The sequence below is a fragment of the Euphorbia lathyris genome, chromosome 9 (assembly GCF_963576675.1).
Source record: "Euphorbia lathyris chromosome 9, ddEupLath1.1, whole genome shotgun sequence".
NCBI classification, from domain to species: domain Eukaryota; kingdom Viridiplantae; phylum Streptophyta; class Magnoliopsida; order Malpighiales; family Euphorbiaceae; genus Euphorbia; species Euphorbia lathyris.
Genome location: NC_088918.1, coordinates 75,321,573 through 75,343,834, shown reverse-complemented (window position 1 = coordinate 75,343,834; position 22,262 = coordinate 75,321,573). Strand labels below are relative to the sequence as shown.

The window sequence follows — 22,262 nt, the reverse complement described above, 5'->3', positions numbered from 1 at the left end:
ATATAGAGGTGTACACGAGCGAGCCGAGCCAGTGACGAGATTTGATCTAGCCGAGCTTTGGTTGAATCAGATTAAATTTTGATTGAACCGAGCTTTTATCGACCTTTTAATGAGCTTTAATTAAATTTATCATACATGAATAGAATAAGTAGCGTATGAGATAAAAAAATTCTTTAATAGATTCTACTTGTGGTCGGAAAATGCAAATTAACAGAAAAATTTAAACACTCAAATATATAGTAAAGTTTGTAATATATTTTGTTCTTTATCAAAACATAAATTTCTAGCTAAAAGCCTAACGGCTAAAGCTATTTTGTGTCAGGTTAAAGCTTACGTGTATGATGAAAAATGAATAATAATAATGAAAGAAAAATTTAAAATAATAAAAGATATATACATATAATAAATAATTAGTGAAATGTATAGTAATTAAAAGATAATCGAAACTGTTCGTGAGCTTTCCGAGCCGAATCTAAAAAAGCTTAGACTCATATTCATTAGTGTTCGAGCCGATCCCGAACTCGAGTCGAATCCTATCGAGCTGAGCTTTGACCGAGGTTTAACCAGTGTTCTAAAAGTTGTAAGGCGCTAGTCGGGCGGACAAGACCTCAAAAGATTAATCGGAGATTAATCGGATATGTACTTTTCTATTTTTTATATTTATAATCAAATAAATATTATATAAACACATTTAAAATATAAATTATCATATCTAAAAATAATATTAATAAATATTATATAAATATTATAAATATTTGCTTTAAATAAATAATAAAATATCCATAAATATTCATAAAAAATGTGTCTACTACCTTCTCCATATTCATCAACTAATTCTTTATTTTCTTCCTCAAAATATTTAATATTCGTAACTTAATATCATTACAAAAATAAAAAAAATAAAGTGTCCACAAAATAAAATAACCTTGACATCCATAAAAGTGTACCAAAAAAAATGATGAAGAAGGAGCAGAGAGGAGGAGTGGTGGCTGCTGCAATTTCTTAAAGTGAATTTAGGGCACAACATTAGATGGGTTATGGGTAGTTTAGTTTGGGATTTTTAATTTCCAATATATGTTGAAATTAGTTTTATTTAGTGCTGTGTAAATTAGTTTTATTTTTTTAGTTGTTGTTGTGATCATTAATTATTTGTATTATTTATTTTGTAGCAAATTTTTTATAATTTTATGATTTGACTCGATTTTTAGCCGCCTAACCCGACCTACCCGCTTAACCCGACTTGCCCCGATTTACCCCGACTTGAACCGCCTAGGCGGAAATATATCGGACCCCCGACTTAACCCGCCCAGTTATAAAAAATCGGTCAGTGTTCTGAATTTCGCCGACTAGTCGGCGACTTAGCCGACTTTTAAAACACTGGGTTTAACCGAACCGAATTTGAATAGTTTGCGAACTAGCAAGACTCATTGTTTTGTAAAATTAAAACAAAATAAAAAAAAATGTGACAACTAATAAAAATAGCTAAGTCATAAGCTTTAACATTTTTTGCCAAGTCGTAAGCTTTGCATTTGCAATCACGGTGGCACCATTAGTCACTGAACTTATATTGTTATCTTAAAATGTCACTCAACTTCAAATTGTCTTAATAAAATCACTCAACTTTTGAGTTTTGTCTCAATTAGGTCACTACGACAATTTCAGTCATTAAAAAACATCGGAATGATGACATAAGTGATACGTCAATATGAGACAACTCATATTTCTAACCGAAATGACACATGACATCCACATATGCGCCACCTGGCTATCACGTATCGATTATTTTTATCAAAAAAAACTAAAATTTAGTTTTTTCATAAAAGTACCCGACATGAATCTGAAAAGGGTGGTTGCTCGCCAGATAGCTGCACTTATAATATTATTATCCATGGAACAGAACTTATTCGGGAGATGCATGACAAAGGTTTCTCCACAGATAACACCACATTTGCGTTGGTAGTGGAGAATGATGCAATTCTGAAATTACTATAAATATTGTCTTAAATAAATTCTTAAGCAGCTGATGGTATCTTTATACTATCTATTAAAGCAGAGTTCTGAAGAGCTCATAAAAGCAAGGGCCAGACGATTATTTTATCTTTGTTTTACACACGTTGGCATGTGGTTAAACTATTTTCTCAGATTGTGTAACCATGCACGAAAGTAAAAATTACAGAGGCCAAAACTGAAATACAGGACAAAACCTGACAAGTAGAATTAGCAGTATCAAGTTATGGAATGTTTGTTTGGTGTTGTAGTCCATTGGCACAAAGAAAGGATATAGATATAAATGATGCAGCCTTGGTGTTATTTTACATTGAAATCTCTGTTTGTGTAGTTGATTAATTATAATTTGTTATTAAGTATCTGATTTGGGTTTCATTCAGGTCCTTGGGTTGCAGATGATGAGATGAACAAGAAGCAATGCTTACAGCAACACTCAGAACTTCCAAAATGCTGACCAATTTGTATATTTTATTTGATTAAGCTTTAAGCATTAGAATAATAATATTATTTTGAAATTTCTATAAATTTGTCTCAATGGATATCAATTTGTACTGCATGCTCTAAACTATTATTCATTTGTATTGGTGCACATAAAAAAGTTCTAAAAGATCACATCTTTGTCAGAAATGGCATAGTCAATTGTGTACTCTGTTGTGGAAACATTCTGTTGATTTCTTATATAGTTTACTAAAATCAATTTCTATAATTTTATTGAAAGAGAATGAAATTAAGTAACCTTTGTTTCCTTTCAGTTTCATAAGCTGTAGAAAAGAACAATATGCATCTAAAAAGAAGATGAGATATGAACATAAGATATCTATGACCTTCCACCAGCCAGTTGCACTACAAGTATATAGAATTATAGTTTCAATTAACTTCTCCTATTCACAATTTGTTGAAATTATGTGGTGCAAAAGTATCTAGATGTTTAACACAGATTGGCTTCATAAACAGATGCTTAATCGGAAACTGAAATCATGTCATCATCTGCATGGAAATAAGTAACTTAAACTCATTTCGGAGCTTGAAAATAACACTAGATACTCAACGATCATGTAAATGCAAATAAGAAATTAATGACTGCTTTGATTTAGTAATCTCAGATTCTATTCTGACATTGAAATTTTACAAATTCAATTGCTTAAGAAGCTGTTGCACGTGCAATAGGAGATCACTAATTGTACAACCTGTTGAACAAAGTTGAAAAACTTATCAAATCATAGATGTTCTTCACAAAAATACTCATCCAGCACCAGAAATCTCTATCCCTAGCACAAACTCCCTATATAAACTTATACTAATAATTTAGAAAAGCACAACATTATTTGTAAACAAGTGTAATAAAAAGTAAATTTCAACCCATAGTCCACACACTTTAAATGGCAGAGAACATGTTGATGACATTGAGGTTAACACTTGAATAGAGATTATAAGAATTCCTCCAAAACATTGATGAGATTGAGGGAGAAACTTAGTAAAAACAGGAATGTTAATATGTATAGTTGCATGAAGAAAAATGATAGGTAAAAATCCAAAGAATTTGGTAAAGAAGCAAGCAAATAAGATACCTTTGTTTGACTTCTTTTATTCCGAAACCAGAACTTGAACTCGTAGACGAGCAATAGAAACTGTGTTTCCAAGCAACATCCAAGAAGCATCACAATTTTCCAATGATTTATTTGGAATAATATGACAACTTCGTTTATTATTAGCTCTCGCAATTTTCCAATCATCCTAAACTTTGGAGATGTCCATTAGCCCCCTGAACTTGCTTAGAATGACCTATTGGACCTCTAAACTTGTTTACATTGACATGTTGTTGGCCCCTTGAAGTGATTACAATGACCTACTGAACCCCTTAACATGTTGACCCCTTGAAGCGATTACAATGATCTATTGATCACATTGAACTTACTTGACTTGTTCAAATCTCTCCTAATTCTGGGGAGCTAATTAGATATTGGCCCCATAAATTTGCTTAAAATGAGATATTGATCATCTGAAGTTAGGGCTGTAATCGAGCCGAGTCGAGCCGAGCTTTTGTTGAGCCGACCACCGAGCTGCCCATGTGAACCCAAACCTTGTGAAGGATCCATTAGTTGTTGAAATCTCTCAGATTTCCACCAATAAAGCCGAAAAAACCATGTCCGATCAAAGTATGGGGAATCAGCCTTCTAAAGAAGTTACCATCTTTGTTGACAAGAAAGACAGTTTTGACTTGCTAAAAACCAAGAGATATATGAAATAGAATGAATAGATGGCGCCAAGTTAGTTAACCATAACTGAATTCTTAACAACCATTTCCACATGTGCAGCTGATGCTTGTTTGTTATGCAGATGATGCGTTGAGGATGTGAGTGAAGGAGAGTACAAGTTCAGGGACCTGTTAGGAGAAATACCAAAATACCAGAATACCAAAATACCAGAATACCAAATATCACAACAGAATATATTGCAAAACTAAAGTGTGGTGGTCAACACATATCTGATTTCTCAGTCAGGCTACGCTGCTACTTGACTTCAATCTTCAATAATGAGTAATCATAGTCTGTCTTTTTCTGGCTTGTACGTTCTGCATTTACTGAATTCCAGAAAGCAGGAAAAGCACTGAAATTAGTATGAACAAGCTGAACTAGATAGTTGCCATATAATACTATAATACACACAAGTTCAACTACTTGCTCGTTGCAGAACTCCCCGCGCTCGTAAGACATACTTAGGTGGAAAACACCGAATAGACCGAAAACAGTACTCAAATGATTGAAGCACGAATGTAACCCTCAGTCAAAGATCTACCACTCCACTAAATCAAGCAATAGAAAGTTGACAATTGCAATAGAAGCATGTTAATACAAAAACAAATTACCAATGGATTTAGAGATTTTTTACATCATTTTTGCAAGAATGAAAGACGGATGGATTTACAGATTTTTTACATCATTTTTACAGTTTTTTTTGCAAGAATGGATTTACAGATTTACAGTCCTAACAATCCACCATGGACATGATTTTTACTTGTAAGAATGAAAGACTGATACTAAACTTGATAAGATAAATAATATAGCATCATGGGCAGTTACTATGTTGAAGTCAATAGAAGAACCTGAACAGTCTAGGAAAAAATCTTAAAGTAAAATAACAAGGTGATGATGTCCTTATTGCAGTAGAAGTTGTACACTATCAAGTATTGCCCTAATATACACAGTCAACATTAATTGGGAAACGACAGTCTAAAGCTTTCCCAAACAACCCCGAACCAATTAATCAAAGAAAGTAGTATCCACATTTTTCACACTTGGATAATTTTGAACTGCAAAATGTATCAAACATGTATTGAAATTTGAACATTTTAGTAATGAGAAAAAAAATTCAGTTGAAGACAAAATGCTAAGATAAAACATAGAACTACTCAACAATCAAAATGACCCCTAATTTTCGGAATCCTTTTTCTCAAACATCAAACAGTACCAGGTTACTTCTACTGATTCCCTTGACTAATTCTAACAGCTCTAACATACTACTAACTTGTTACATTTTCCCACCAAACACAGAGAAAATCCTTGTCATAAATTTGGGGTATAGATGTAATGACTTTTAACAGCCTCGCTACTTTAGGGGTCAAACATAAGATTAAATTTGGGGTATCATCATTTTCTCTACAAATTTCCATCCAATGACAAAGATGATAGAAAACAAAATTCAAATTCTTAAACTTTATAAGAGCAGGAGAAAAGGAAAATTCGAACAAAGAAACAAGTTACATACTCCAAATTCTTACAAACTCAATTCTGCTGCACTTGCAAGTAGCCAAGTAGCCTTTTATTTATTTATTTGCAGAATATTCACCAACACTCTAAGATACCAAAGAAAGTATACAAAAAAAGATAACATGAAAGGCAGGTATCTTTCATGATTAACTGAAATTTAAACTAGCAATATGTGAACTTTATTGTGACACATTGGGAATAGTTCTTGATCACTCCCCAGCAACTATGCTACCGTCGGGCAGCATTCCTTTATAAACAGTGTGGTAGTCTCTTCCTCGCCGGGAAATCTCTATCCCTAGCACAAACTCCCTATATAAACTTATACTAATAATTTAGAAAAGCACAACATTATTTGTAAACAAGTGTAATAAAAATTAAATTTCAACCCATAGTCCACACACTTTAAATGGCAGAGAACCTGTTAATGACATTGAGGTTAACACTTGAATTCCTCCAAACATTGATGAGATTGAGGGAGAAACTTAGTAAAAACAGGAATGTTAATATGTATAGTTGCATGAAGAAAAATGATAGGTAAAAATTCAAAGAATTTGGTAAAGAAGCAAGCAAATAAGATACCTTTGTTTGACTTCTTTTATTCGGAAACCAGAACTTGAACTCGTAGACGAGCAATAGAAACTGTGTTTCCAAGCAACATCCAAGAAGCTTCACAATTTTCCAATGATTTATTTGGAATAATATGACAACTTCGTTTATTATTAGCTCTCGCAATTTTCCAATCATCCTAAACTTTGGAGATGTCCATTAGCCCCCTGAACTTGCTTAGAATGACCTATTGGACCTCTAAACTTGTTTACATTGACATGTTGTTGGCCCCTTGAAGTGATTACAATGACCTACTGACCCCCTTAACATGTTGACCCCTTGAAGCGATTACAATGATCTATTGATCACCTTGAACTTACTTGACTTGTTCAAATCTCTCCTAATTCTGCCACGTGAACTTAGGGAGCTAATTAGATATTGGCCCCATAAATTTGCTTAAAATGCGATCCATACCCTGAACTTTTAAGGTGTCTAATTAGCACTCTGAAGTTAGTTACAATGACTTATTGGCCCCACAAATTTGCTTAAAATGAGATATAGTGAATACAATGATTACCCTCCTGAACTTGTTCAAATCTCTCATTGTTGTTCCACGTGGAGGGCTAATAATGAGACATTTTAAGTAAGTTCAAGGGACAAACATGACACTTTAAAATTTAGGAGGTCAATCGAAATGACATTCATTAGTATTTAAAACAAGGACCAAAGATATGAGAATACCAAGCCAAAACACATCCAGCTCTAAGGTGCAATATAAGCACTAAAAGCCTTTCTTCAATAAGATCAAAATGATGTACATTTTTACATGTAAGTTTAGAATCAAGTGACAAAATGACTCAATTATGCATCAACATAGAAAAAATAATATAACGTAGAAATCTGTTTAACATTTTGAAAAAGCTGCTAACCTGTCAAACCTTTAGGCACTGCAGAAGAACTTCAGAGACACCGGCTTCAATTGGAAATGATGGTGGCCGCTACTAAGGCAAAGGAAGTTGCCACTGTTGTTTGTAGCAAAATCTTCACATCAACAGGCTAGTGCAAGCAGATGGCTGAAATCAACTTCCAAATGAAGAAATCCTCTAACATCTGGATATACTCTAGTGCAAATCGTACTTGTGATGCATAAAATTTCTGGTACAAATATGTATTCCATACAATATTTAGCAACAAAAACACAGCTACAAGCCAGTTCAAGCAACCTTTTTAAGACTTGTGAAAAATTAGCTACAAGAAAAAATTAAAGATCAATTATTTGAAACTATAGCCATTTGTTAATTCCAAGCAAGGAAGCAGACCAAAAATTAAATTTTGAAAAAAAAATAACACAACATGAAATTTTTGTCGGTCATTATCATTAATTTATTAGAAATTAAAAAAAACGCAATACAATCTCCATCTATATTTGAAATCACAATTTGGCAAGTTCAATTGCTTAGTAAGCACAAAAGTAGATCTGTCTACCTAGCACAAATCTCCTGTAAAGAATTCTAAGTCATACAGACTAGAGGCACTAGACTCGTATTAAAATACATTGGACTACCAATACAAAAAATCCATTGGTAAGCAACTATAATATCCTAATTTGCAAATGTGTAAACAACCCGTCACTAGAATTGCTTAAGCGAAACTACTGATGCATGAGATGTCAGTACACTCAAGAAAGGAACCTCTGCTCGCCTTTGGGTACCTGTTTTCAATCTTGGCTCAGCTTGAACTCCCTCTCGCTCTAGCTCGAGCTACACCCTCAAATCCTGATCTGGAATCCAATCCTATGATAATAGGTCTCTACGAACAACTGCTGAAGTTAGCTTTCAATGTACTTGCCTGCTTTCAAATCACCATAGAGACGGTAAATAACAAGTACTCCTGCCTTCTGTATATAAATTTCACCCAAAAGTTGCTGCTGAACATAAATTTTTGTTATCGACCTATAAGCATATACAAGGCAAATAGGATCAAAATCTTTTACTCTTATGAACCTAGCAAAACAGAGCTGCCTATTCATTGCCAACAAATAATGCCAGTCATATTTTATATGTCCTTAATTAATGTATAAAACTACTATAAAAATAACTAGCAAGATAAAAATACAAATTTCTCCAAAAATACTATAATATGAACCGATATAAGCACAATTAATTGCATTCAACCTCAAGCTCAACAAGGACAGTGTAAAGCAAATAAAGGTCAATTGTAATTTGCGTAATAATGTGGAAAGGGAAAGAAGGAAAGAAGAGCATATCAATGAAGTTAAATATATTACGGGGATAAGGTCATATTTTGTCATCATCATGCAAAACAGCTCAATTTTGCTCCATGGTAAAAATCCTAGCTCAATGTTACCTTTTTTTAAGGAATTCCGGCACTAAGTTTCGTCAACATTGACTTAGAAAAGGGTAAAGATGAAATTTTCTGCCATAAGTGTATAGTAAAGCAAAATTTTATACTATGGGGACAAAATTGGACTATTTTGTGCAATACGATTGATAATCCCCAATAACCTTAGCAGCAAATTTGACCCTTACCCCGAAAATAAACCTTATCTTTCTCATTCAAGACACTAAGCATTGAACCTTTTTGGATTATGAGATAACAAAACCTAAAAAGAAAATAGGGACAAGTTGACAATAAATACAATTCAGATACTGAAGCCATAACTATCAAAATATCTACTCTATAACCTTTACCTCTAGAATGGATGTTATATTCAGAAAAAACATTTCAGCATATAGAAGGCAGAATAAGGAAATCAGTCGGACCAGTCCTCAATTCCACGTTAGAAATGCTAAAGATATTGATGATAAAAATGTGATATCTAATTAGCCAAAAAAACAGCAGACTTCCCAAGATTATCCTTTATCCAGCAATAAGAAGAATGCATAAAACAAACAACATAAAGGGTGAAACGGTTTCAAAAGAAACTTCAATAACTATTTGAGCTAAGGATTCATTTCAGTACAATTTTAAAAGTTGTTCTCCACCTATTAATGAATTTCTCATAGGCTGAGTCATATAATATAACTATTTGACCTAAAGATTCATTTCAGTACAATTTCAAAATAATTTCTCATCCATCCAGCACAACAATTTCTATCCCTGGCACAAAGTCCCTGCAAAGTATTCTGATTGACTCTTTATACTTATACTTATATATGACTCATACTAGAATAAATTGAATTGAAGTAGAACATAATTTGTAATCCAGTGTAATAAATGTAAATTTCAACTCATCATCTCACCTTGATATGCACGAAGACTTTTCATAGTAATTTCACAATGGCATTATTCTCAGCTACCAACACCAATGTGGTGTTATCTGCAAAGAAGCCCTTGCAACGCATGTCACGAATAAGCTCAGCTGCCTTGGCTAAATCCTTGCGCCGAAGAAATCCATGAATCATCAAATTATAAGAGCAATTATTTGGCAAGCAAACACCATTTTCCATATTTCTGAAGACCTGATATGCTTCATCTACAAATCCTCTCTTGCTAAGTCCATCAATTATTATATTATATGTGTAAAAAGTAGGCTGCAATCAGACAACAATTTCTTTACATCCTTAAACCTTCCAGCTTTGCACATGCCTTCAATTATGATATTGTATGCCTTCAATTATGATATTGTATGTAGCTATATCAGGATTCAATTTGGTCACTTTCATTTCATGAAATAAGGAGAATGCTACGTTAAGATGTCTATTTTCATGAACATATTCGAAATATTGTGGACATTCAATTGCTTTTAGTTTGCATATATTACACGAGCCATGGAATTTAGAAGTCATGGAATCATTGATGAAAAACAAATATAAAATCTTAATGGACAAGAATACTAATTAATTGTATTATAATAAATAAGAATATAGGACTAAATAAAAAGATAACATATAAAGTTAATAGGGAAAGAATATACTATGATTAATTTAATTGTGACGTTTAGCTTAAATTGTATATATTTTATAAAGGTTAAGCTTAAATTCGTATTATTTTGTAAACGTTAAGCCTATATTGGTGTTATTTTGTACGTGAGGCCTAAATTGATGCTATATTGTAAACGTTAAGCCTAAATTGATATTATGTTGTAAACGTTAAGCCTATATTGGTGTTATTTTGAACGTTAAGCCTAAATTGGTACTTCCCCAAAAACCTTAGGCCTATTTTGATACCTTATCCCTTTTTTAAATCGTCAATGATGATTTTAATAGTATCAATCGAAAAAGTCCTTATTTTGCTAAAGTTGAAAATTTCAATTCTCGTTTTGACAAAAAGTAAACTACAGTCCTTTATCTGAAAATTAGTGAAACTACACAAGTTTTATTTGAGATTTACCTTTTTTATATCCACTTCCTCTCTATCGTAGCCTTATGGTTTAATTTTTTATGATTATTTTATTTTCGCCAACTGATTTCATTTTCTCAGTTTCCAATGCTGATAAAAAAAAAAGTTTCATTAACCTCCTAAATTTACATAATATTCTATTAATTTCTAAATTTGCTACGAATTATGCTACGAATTATGCCTTTATTTGTTTAGTTCTAGATTTTTTTTACTAATTTAAACAAATTACAATTTATATCACTTTAAACAAGACTATGAGACAAATAAATTCAGAGGCAATATAGGTTAAGGGGTTTATAGGTCACTTTAAATAAATTTAGACGACAAATATTGTCTTTGCATGTATAACTTAATTAGCGAAACATTTGATCTCTTCACAAAAACTAAGAGTCAAGACATTTTGCTAATAACGTATAATTCTTTCCTTCATGACATGTTCAGTTTGAGTAAGTGGAAGGAAGCTTTGACATTGTTCATTGAAATGTTGAGTAACAATATAACACCAAATGTAGTTATTTTTAACATATTAGTTGATGGACTTATCAAAGAAGAGCTGATAGTAAAAACTGAATGTATAGTTGGAACAATGACTCGAAAGGGTGTTGCACCTAATGTTGTTACTTACAATTCATTGATGGATGGATATGGTCTACATGGATAAATGCGTCTTGTTAAAAAAGTGTTTGATGGAGACGATGAAAAAGGATTGTAGTCCTAATATTCATACTTATAACATTTTGATTAATTGGTATTGTAAAAAAGAAACAGATTTGCGGGGCAAAACAACCTTTTTATGAAATGCTTCATAAATGTTTGATTCCTTACCATCATACATATAGTTCTCTTGGGGCTTATGCCATGCAAGACACCCTTAGGTAGCCACGAAGAAGAAGCAACGCTTACGGTAACTAATTGTAGACTGATAAATAAGACCATGTAGTTCTCTCTGCAGCTTGTATTTCTTTATGAGGGCTTGTATTGTATCTGCAGGTTGAAGGCTTGAAACATTTGGGGCTTCCTTTTGATCGATTCTTGATTGGAGTGAAAGAGGGTTTCAGGAGTCCGCCTATACGCTTTTCTTGTCTGGGATGCATGGTTGAATATGTGACTGATATAACAGCCTAGGCTAGTACGTGGTTGCTTTCTCTTCTTTTATACCTGACACTAAAGTGCATATATATTCTTCAAATCCAACTATATATTCATATATACATATATAATTGTAAATCAGTCAAGTTGTAGAAGAGAAAATCCAAGAATTCTTATTGGTATATCATATATGTTCACACAAGATCAAGTTGATCCCTGAAATCTACCACCCAACTAATTTAGATGATTTGGACTAAATCTAATGAATCCTTATTCGTATATGTCTGTAGAAGATCAAGTTGATCCTGAAATCTACCCTTTAACTAAGTATAAGTTGAATTGGACTAGATGAATCATAGAAGAAAACAAGGATTGAATCCTAACTAATTAAATCAAACCACAAGCAAGAGCCTTCAAATCTGGGATGACAGCATATACAACCGAATAACAAGCAACGGAAATGGGTGTCCATGGATCAACCAGCTCTGGATTCATGCTCGGAATCTCAAGTTTCAATATTCTTACCTTGAGTAGCATCACATCCTAGTGGTTTCAAATTTATCTTGCCTTGTTTGGTCCTAACACTGCTGTACCCAAAAGAGAAGCTGCCGGTGTTTGGATAATCATCCTCGGATCCTCCTCTACAGTTACTGCGAAGGCGGTCTGGTTGCACATGTTTATTAGAAGCACTGCTATTCCAGGCTGCAATTTTAACATCCACACACAAACACAATCTAATTAGCATTCATTGTTTGAAAGGAAAAGTGGCAATATATTCTCTTAGGTAGGGAAGTATTGTGAGTGGTTGCTAACACCTCCAATTCTCAGACTCAACGGATAAAATGCTGCAAAACCCTACAACAGAGAGTAAATTACAACTTCCATCCAATTAAATTCGAAAATCAACTACATACCCTTTATAGCATTAGCCAAGATGTTGTTTTGCAAATCATAATTTAAAATGCAAAAACACCCCATGGACACTGTTCTGTAATCACACTTGGTAGGTGGCCAGTGGCCACCAATCCAAAGTTGCACATATAAATTATCATCTGTGTTTGAGATTGAAGTCAATCCTCTTACTTTAACTATCGCATCCTCTGCACCTGTTTTGTACACATAATAACAACACATTATTAAAACCATCAAAACAAAGCTGTCATGTAACCCAGCCGATTCACCATCGCTCGCTATGAATCTGAAGAATAGTTTTGAGATAACACTAATCATTTGCATCATTTTCATTTCAAAACAAACATCTAACACTGCACGGTAAATTTAGATGATTTGGATTGGACTCATCTTATTTGACATGAACTCTACTTTTCTTATGCAAAATGTGATGCTAAAACTTGCAGTAATTTCCAGGCAGAGAAACATTCCTGGGATGTTAATGAGAATTGCACCTAAATTTTAAGATGGTCTAAAAGCCTTTTCATAGGAGAGGTAAAGTCTTTATAACAGATCTTGTATGCAATGAAATCTTGGTTTGTATGCAATTGCAATTGGAATCAAAGCTTCTTATTAAAACTCTGTAGAAAGACTTAACAAAAATCAATTCAGCAATTTTCCCATCTAAACATAGTATAAATGTAAAAAGAAAAATAAAAATCCTCAGTATGGAGCTATAACAATATTCAGCAATCAAATTGATAAACCATACTAGCAGTCTCTAATCTAATTCTCATTTGAAAACTGATATTTTAAGAGAGATGATTTGAATTAATTATAAACTTAACGACCAAATAAAAATACAATGATAAGATAATAATTAATAACCACTCTAAGTTCTAGTAATCATTCTTTGCAAATGAGCTCAATGAAACTTCTCCTGGAAAAGCATCAACAGCTTCATTAGATATGAAAGTGAATAGAAAGGCCGAGGCATCAAAAAAAACAAAAAAAGAAAGAGCAGACAGAAGGCAGAGCACTGGCTGAAATGGCACCTAGTTTTACTAGAACCCATGTGAACTCAAACATTGTGAAGGATCCATTAGTTGTTGAAATCTCTCAGATTTCCACCAACAAAGTGGAAAAAACCATGTCCGAGCAAAGTATGGGGAACCATCCTTCTAAAGAAGTTACCGTCTTTGTTGACAAGAAAGACAGTTCTGACTTGCTAAAAACCAAGAGATATATGAAATAGAATGAATAGATGGCGCCAAGTTAGTTAACCATAACTGAATTCTTAACAACCATTTCCACATGTGCAGCTGATGTTTGTTTGTTACGCAGATGATACGTTGAGGATGTGAGTGAAGGAGAATACAAGTTCATGGACCAGTTAGGAGAAATACCAAAATACCAAATATCACAACAGAATATATTGCAAAACTAAAGTGTAGTGATCGGTACATATCCGATTTCTCAGGCTATGCTGCTACTTGACTTCAATCTTCAATAATGAGTAATCATAGTCTTGTCTTTTTCTCGCTTGTATGTTCTGCATTTACTGAATTCCAGAAGCAGGTAAAGCACTGAAATTAGTATGAACAAGCTAAACTAGATAGTTGCCATATAATACTATAATACACACAAGTTCAACTACTTGCTTGTTGCAGAACTCCCCGCGCTCGTAGACATACTTAGGGGGAAAACACCGAGTAGACCGAAAAAAGTACTCAAATGATTGAAGCAGGAATGTAACCCTCAGTCAAAGATCTACCACTCCACTAAATCAAGCAATAGAAAGTTGACAATTGCAATAGGATCTGAATAAATAGCAGCTGCAATAGAAGCATGTTAATACAAAAACAAATTACCAATGGATTTAGAGATTTTTTACATCATTTTTGCAAGAATGAAAGACGGATGGATTTACAGAATCTTAAAGTAAAAAATTATAAATTTAGAAAAAAAAAACATCTTAATCAAACCTTATGAAATTAGGCTAGTTTCTTGTGCAATGTTATAAATAACAAGGTGATGTCCTTATTGCAGTAGAAGTTATACACTATCAAGTATTGCCCTAATATACACAGTCAACATTAATTAGGAAGCGACAGTCTAAAGCGTGGCCAAACAACCTCGAACTGATAAATCATACTTTACTATTACAAAAAAGAAAGTAGTATCCACATTTTTCACACTTGGATAATTTTGAACTGCAAAATGTATCAAACATGTATTGAAATTTGAACATTTTAGTAAAAAAAAAAAAGGGCGGCCCGGTCGCACTACGCGTCCTCGCTGAGCGAGGGTCCGGGGAGGGGTCCCACCACAAGGGTGCACTGGGGGCAAGCCTTCCCCTGCCAATTCATTTGGCAAGAGGCCGCTCCTAAGACTCGAACCCGTGCCCTCTTGGTCACACGACAACATTTTAGTAATGAGAAAAAAATTCAGTTGAAGACAAAATGCTAAGATTAAACATAGAACTACTCAACAATCAAAATGACCCCTAATTTTTGGAATCCTTTTTCTCAAACATCAAACAGTACCAGGTTTCCGTGCATCATAGCCCTTGACTAATTCTAACAGCTCTAACATACTACTAACTTGTTACATTTTCCCACCAAACACACAGAAAATCCTTGTCATAAATTTGGGGTATAGATGTAATGACTTTTAACAGCCTCGCTACTTTAGGGGTCAAACATAAGATTAAATTTGGGGTATCATCAGATGGAGAAAGAGCCATCATTTTCTCTACAAATTTCCATCTAATGGCAAAGATGATAGAAACAACGTTCAAATTCTTAAACTTCATAAGAAAAGGAGAAAAGGAAAATTCGAACAAAGAAACAAGTTACATACTCCAAATTCTTACCAACTCAATTCTGCTGCATTTGCAAGTAGGCGAGTAGCCTTTTACTTATTTATTTGCAGAATATCCACCAACACTCTAAGATACCAAAGAAAGTATGCAAAAAAAGATAACATGAAAGGCAGATATCTTCCATGATTAATAGAAATTTAAACTAGGAATATATGAACTTTACTGTGAGACATTGGCAATAGTTCTTGATCACTCCGCAGCAACTATGCTACTGTCCGGCAACATTCCTTTATAAATAGTGTCGTAGTCTCTTCCTGGCCAGGAAATCTTCTCTGGTTGTAGTTGCTTGTAGCTCTTTCCACCTCTTCTTATGTAAATACTCTTGCCTTTTAACCTCCTCCGTCACATAAGAGATGTTGCTGCAACAGGAAGCCACCATTCTGCTCGATAGGTCTTTGTTTACGAATTCTGTTTCTTCTTTTCTTCAAGAACTAACATAACTTATAGTTGCAAAGGATTAAAGACAAAAGTCCAATACCAATGCCAACACCTGAAATATATACCCGAATAAAGCTACATTAATTAGCGGAGTTCACTGCATGAAATCTTTTTAATAGATTTGTTTTTTACTTTAACAGGTACAAACATTTGAGATCCCAACAATAAAAAAAAAAAAAAGGGCGGCCCGGTCGCATTACGCGTCCCCGCTGAGCGAGGGTCCGGGGAGGGGTCCCACCACAAGGGTGTATTGGGGGCAAGCCTTCCCTTGCCAATTTAATTGGCAAGAGGCCGCTCCTAAGACTCGAACCCGTGACCTCAGGTCACACGGCAACAACGTTTTACCGTTGCGCTAATTTCAGAAAGCTTAAATCAAGATCAGAAATCATGTAATCGTATGCACTGGGAAATAAGTATCATAAACTCATTTCGTAGCTTGAAAATAAAACTAGATTCGCAACTATCATGCAAATGAAAGAAAATTTTCAGCAATTAACTACCGCTAACCTCACATTCTATTCTGACATTGCTATTTTACAGATTAAATTGCTTACTAAGTTGCTGCCCATGCAATAAGAGATCACTAATTATACAACCCATTGGACAAAGATGAACATCTTATCAAAGAAATCGCATTTTTTTCCGTAAAAAATCACATCCAACATAGGAATCTCTATCCCTATTTTGACCGACTCTTTACACTTTTATAGTGGGATCAGATTCATATTAAAATAAATTGAGTTGGAGTATCAATAATTTAGAGAAGCAAAACATAATTTGTAATCCGGTGTAATAAATGTAAATTTCAACTCATCATCTCACCTTGATATGCTCGAAGACTTTTTATAGTAATTTCACAATGGCATTATTCTCAGCAACCAACATCAATGTGGTGTTATCTGCAGAAAAGCCCTTGCAACGCATGTCACGAATAAGCGCAGCTGCTTTGACTAAATCCTTGCGCCGAAGAAATCCATGAATCATCACATTATAAGAGCAATTATTTGGCAAGCAAACACCATTTTCCATATTTCTGAAGACCTGATATGCTTCATCTACAAATCCTCTCTTGCTAAGTCCATCAATTATTATAGTATATGTTGTAAACAGTAGGCTGCAATCGATCAATAAAAAGTCCAGATAACAATTGCTTTACATCCTTAAAACTTCCAGCTTTGCACATGCCTTCAATTATGATATTGTATGTAGCTATATTAGGCTTCAATTTGGTCACTTTCATTTCATGAAATAAGGATAATGCTATGTTAAGATGTCCATTTTCACAAAAGCCATGTACCAGAGTTGAGTATGTTACTACATCCGGAAGATAGCCAGTTGCACACATATCTCTAAAAAATTTGAGTGCTTCCCAAGGTCTTTTTGTATAACAGAAGCCATATATAAGAGAACTATAAGTATAATGGTTAGGAATTAAACCTATAGAAGACATTTCGTAGAGAAGTTGCTTTGCCTTGTAAATACATTTCTTCTTACAATACCAATTGATCAAGATGCTATAAGTATGGACGTTAGGATTGCAACCCTTTCTCATCATAACATCAAACACTTTTCTAGCTAGATGCATTTGTCCATGTAGACCATATCCATCTATAAGTGAACTATATGTAACGGCATCAGGCTCAACACCGGTTTGAATCATTCTGCTTAAAATTGATTGAGCCTTTATTATCATTCCATCTTTGCAAAGTTCATCAACTAATATAGTGAATGTCACTACACTTGGTGCTATATTCCTATCCAACATTTCTCTGAACAAAGCTAAAGCTTCCTTCCAGTTACTTGAATAGCAAAGACCATGAATTAGTGAAGTGTGAGTGACAACATTAGGCAAAACTCCTTGACTCTTAATCTCTTTGAAGAGTTCAAATGCTTTATCAACTTGATTACACTTGCAAAGGCCGTCAATAATGGCATTGTATGTCACCACATCAGGCTTGCAACCTTTCTCAGCCATTCTTTTGAGCAAACCCATAGCCACATGCAATTTTTCAATTTTACACAGACCATTCACAATCACATTATAAGTTCGCACATTAGGTTGATGACCCATAGCTACTATTTTATCAAACAAATCTACTGCATGACCAATTTTACCATCTCTACATAAACCATTGATTAAAGTATTGAAGGTTACAAGGTCAGGTTGAAAACCAAGCTTCAAAATTTTACCGAGAATAGAAAACCCCAAATCCACACGATCTAAACGGGAGAAGCAATTAATTAAGATGTTACAAGTATAAACATCAGGTTTAATACTCACCAATTCCATCTGGTTGGACAAAGAAATGACAGTCTGAAATTGCTCCATCTTCCGGATCAAAGCCAAGCGACTCAAGCCGTGGTGGCCGATTTATGGCTACAAAGAAGGAATTGGTGGAATCAAGAATTGGTCTTCTCACTACTGGATAATACAGAAGCAGTGTTGGTTTGCAAGATGTTCATACCTATGAGTAATAGTGAAGATAAGCTGATATGGAATCAAATGAAAGATGAGACAGGGTCTATAGTGCAAAATACGAGTATGAACTAATGGCAAATTCTCAGCATTCGAGTATAGGTCCGGATGGATGGTTGGTATAATGAAGTGTGCTATGAGTGATCATGACATTGAATATAGTTGACACATGTTCTCGAGATGCGAATGTGCAAGGAACTAAAGGCTAGCTGCAGGAATCCCACCTCTGGGAGCAAAATTTGAGATCACTATTGACAGGTTACTTTATTATTGTTTAAATGCAGATACAACTGAAACCAAAAAAGCAGTGCTGGTCCAGCAACGAAACTATGTGGTCTAGAACAACACCATAATACAAATGGCTAAAGCAGTGCGATACTCAATATAAACATGGGAGGAATGGCGACAATATAAACGACAGACGACTAGATCAACAAGTCAGCAAGTAACAGCAACATAGCAATGGTAAAAACCAGAGTCCCAATCCGTGAAGTGCAATGTTAATGAAGCAACTTTTGTGTCGACCAACTTGAAAAGCATGGAAGCTATATTACAAGACAACTCTAGGGTTTTTATTGCAGTATATGGCTGATTTTCACAAGTTTCAATGTCTCACTGATCCAAAAATGGTGGAAGCTAGTTTCACTTCAGCCAAATTTATTAATCTATGGATCGATTTTAGCTAATTGTAGATTTATTATTGATAGTAATCAAGACTTTTCTATCTCTTATATTCCTTAATTAGCAAATAATGCCGCTCATGTTTAATTAGCCAAATTTATTAGTCTATGGATCGATTTTAGCTAATTGTAGATATTTATTATTGGTAGTAATCAAGACTTTTCTATCTCTTATATCCCTTTCCAATGCTAATAATTTTTCCTCATACATTTTGCCTAATTAGCTTAGTTAGTTGATGTTTTCAAAAAAAAAAATCATAATTCTAGCTTATTACTTCATTTGAACCAAAAAAATCATAAAAAGAATAAGAGGTATGTTAGATAAAGAAATTCAATGTCATTTCATTCCTTTCTCGTTATTTCCCTTTCTTGATTCCATTTCATAACCCTTATGTGAACCAAACGTCCAGTAAGTTATTCTTTTAGTAGGGTAAAAAAAATTAAAATTTGGAGAATTATGTTTCTATTTCGAGTAGTGGAAAAAAATCCTCTATCTCGAATTCCCTGTCCCCTTCCCTTCTATGTCCCCCATTCAATTTTTGACACGTGTCCCTTTTATCTTACTTTAACCAAAGTTAAGTATATCTAACCATAGTTAGTAGCAATAAAGTAAGATAAAAGGGACACGTGTCAAAAATTGAATGGGAGACAAAGAAGGGGACAGGGAATTCGGGACAGAGGATTTTTTTCCCGAGTAGGCACCTGAACAGTTATTAGTTTACTCTATCTTGCTAACGTCACCCAAACTGATACAGAAAGAAAATTCCTATCCAACATACCCGATAAGAACCATTTCCCAATAATATCAAATCATGAATCTAGTTCATTTGACACAATTACAGTGTGCCACAAAAGCAAAACATGAGGACAAGCCTAGAATTACTTTTGAGGAAATGTGAGCTTAAAACTGTGTGCAAACTATATCTGCTGCAACATGCTTGATAAAAGTAAACAAGAAAGTGTTGATTGAGTTTACCCAAATCCAAAAGTTGTGTAAACACAGATTGACAGCTTCCCTTCAAATAATCATTGAAGTTGAGAAATAAAATGTGTAACAAAATCCATTTGCTTCAGCTAGAACAAAACATCCCCAATATGTATCATTGTACTTTAGGCAGAATCAACCCCAAACAATTTTAAGCTTCTAGACGTAAAAAGGAAAAACAAGGAAAAAAGCCTATTCTCATACTCAACCTTTTGGGAGTAAAACCTGTTGATTTGCTTGTTTCAGGTTTCAAAAATAGAATAACTATATAAAAAAAACTACATTAAAAATAGAAGAATTTGCAATACATGTTCTAACATTGCCCAAGGCAACACAAAAGAGCTTCCCAAGACCATGAAATCATTTTAATAAATTTGTCATCTATTTTAACAGGTATGAAGCATTGAGATTCCCAACTTAAAAATGCTATAAGCCATAACAAAAGACCTTCATAAATACTCATTTCAGAAATAAAATAGCATACATTAATCTATTGAATATTCTGAAAAAAAATACTATTCAATGAACTTGAGACTCGCCTGCTGAAGTGAGAAAATAAGCTGATAGAGCAGAGAATAAGAAAAGGGAAAAAGGAGAAAGGTGCTCAGATTGAAAAAGAATGGAATAGAGAGTTTATCCTCGTACTAATATCAGATTAACGAGATTATAATCTCATCATCATCGCACTCATCTCCTCTATATATAACACAGATCTACAAACACCAAACACAACAAAATTAAAGAGAAGGAGATTATTATTGGATTTTGGGCACCGGGTGAAGTGAGAAAATAAGATTAATCTATTGAATATTTTGAAAAGCTGCTATATCAGATTTTCAAGCATAGCAATAAACGTGAGACTCACCAATTTCAACAGAAACAATGATGCTTAGACATCAAGCCATGGCAACATCCTCCACAAAGATTAGATCCACAAACAAATGCTTAGACATCAAACCAAGTCAGGGTCTGAAATCATGTAAGCTAATACAGCAGAGAGAAAGGAGAAAGGTGCTCAGATTGAAAAAGAATGGAAGAGAGTTTATCCACATACTAATATCAGATTAACGAGATTATAATCTCATCATCATCGCACCCATCTCCTTCATCTAAAACACAGATCTATAAACACCAAACACAACCAAATTAAAGAGATAAGGAGATTGGCAGATATAGATAAAAATTAGGGGCAGAGCAGAGACTACCATTCAGGAGGCGAACAAGGATGTTTAGGGTTTTGCATACCCTAAACTCTTTTTATAGGACAGATTCATCACTACAATTACTATAATACCCTTTTAACATTTTTCCTCGGGTAAATTACACCCATGGCCACTGAACTTTACACATTTTCACATTATGGCCACTGAACTTCATTTCTTTCCGGTATAGCCACTGAACTTTACACTTTTTAACACCGGTGGCCACTTAACGTCTCAAAACGACCTTTGACGGCTAAAAATAAAAAATACAAAGATTTAATGATATTATAAGGAACTTTAATTCTTAAAAATTTTCGTTTTGAGGTCATTTAGGTGTTGTTTGATTAGGAGAGAGAAAGTAATTTTTTAGAGAGATAAAGCTCTAAAAAATGTGATTTTTGAAAATAAAAGATGTGATTTCATGGTAAATGTCATTCTGAACAATTTTAATTCTTGAATATTTTCATTTTGAGATCGTTAACGATCGTTAACGGTCATTTTGAGAAGTTAGTTAAAATTGAGTGGCCACTTGTATTAAAAAGTGTAAGGTTTAGTGATCATATCGATAAAAAAAATGAAGTTCAGTGATAATAATATGAAAATGGGTAAAGTTCAGTATCCATGGGTGTAATTTACCCATTTTTTTTATTTTAGATGTTATGTGTTTGGTGGAAAGAGTTTTGAAATAGTTGATTATGTCAAAAAAGGTAATTTTAAAAAGGCTTAATATATTATTTGCCCTCGGAATTTATCCAAAATGGTTGATTGACCATCTGAACTTTCAAAGTGTCCCGATAGCCTCTTGAATTTGCATAAAATATAATCAATTAATCATTCGGTTGTAAAAAAACAAATCAAATGCGGAAGATATGTTATACGTGCCTTAGAATTTATTACATACTTCACAAAATAAATTAAAACAGGTTAAAAAAGAA

At 33.8% G+C, this 22,262-nt stretch overlaps 1 protein-coding gene, 1 long non-coding RNA gene and 2 other non-coding genes across 21 annotated transcripts; all 4 read right to left on the bottom strand.

Moving 5' to 3' along the window:
- Positions 1-3,067: 3,067 nt before the first annotated feature.
- LOC136206613 (uncharacterized) lies at positions 3,068-8,271 on the bottom strand. Of its 4 annotated transcripts, XR_010676349.1 has the most exons (4): positions 8,032-8,271; positions 7,250-7,475; positions 3,576-4,588; positions 3,068-3,194 (listed from the first exon to the last, which is right to left on the bottom strand). It is a non-coding gene; the product is annotated as an uncharacterized lncRNA (long non-coding RNA). The 4 variants fall into 4 exon arrangements; XR_010676348.1 differs by lacking the exon at positions 3,068-3,194 and having other exon boundaries at positions 3,201-4,588; positions 7,250-7,568; XR_010676350.1 differs by lacking the exon at positions 3,068-3,194 and having other exon boundaries at positions 3,201-4,614.
- A 1,312-nt stretch (positions 8,272-9,583) lies between these two features.
- LOC136206611 (pentatricopeptide repeat-containing protein At1g63130, mitochondrial-like) lies at positions 9,584-21,335 on the bottom strand. Of its 15 annotated transcripts, XM_065997736.1 has the most exons (4): positions 20,991-21,335; positions 20,117-20,838; positions 16,807-18,449; positions 9,732-16,036 (listed from the first exon to the last, which is right to left on the bottom strand). In XM_065997736.1, exon 3 carries the CDS (start codon positions 18,311-18,313, stop codon positions 17,066-17,068), a length of 1,248 nt encoding a protein of 415 aa, XP_065853808.1. In that variant the 5' UTR covers positions 18,314-18,449; positions 20,117-20,838; positions 20,991-21,335; the 3' UTR covers positions 9,732-16,036; positions 16,807-17,065. The 15 variants fall into 15 exon arrangements, 14 of the variants coding, with proteins under 14 accessions (XP_065853805.1, XP_065853806.1, XP_065853808.1 ...); XM_065997733.1 differs by lacking the exons at positions 20,117-20,838; positions 20,991-21,335 and adding an exon at positions 9,584-9,718 and having other exon boundaries at positions 11,508-16,036; positions 16,807-19,722; XM_065997734.1 differs by lacking the exons at positions 20,117-20,838; positions 20,991-21,335 and adding an exon at positions 9,591-9,711 and having other exon boundaries at positions 11,508-16,036; positions 16,807-19,722.
- On the bottom strand, positions 20,728-20,811 carry LOC136207808 (small nucleolar RNA U30). Its single transcript, XR_010676934.1, has one exon. It is a non-coding gene; the product is annotated as a small nucleolar RNA U30 (small nucleolar RNA).
- On the bottom strand, positions 21,139-21,220 carry LOC136207809 (small nucleolar RNA U30). Its single transcript, XR_010676935.1, has one exon. It is a non-coding gene; the product is annotated as a small nucleolar RNA U30 (small nucleolar RNA).
- Positions 21,336-22,262: the final 927 nt, after the last annotated feature.

What these genes read in the sequence shown, in the direction of transcription:
- LOC136206611 (XM_065997732.1), bottom strand. Translation starts at nt 18,313, where the DNA reads ATGGAGCAATTTCAGACTGTCATTTCTTTGTCCAACCAGATGGAATTG.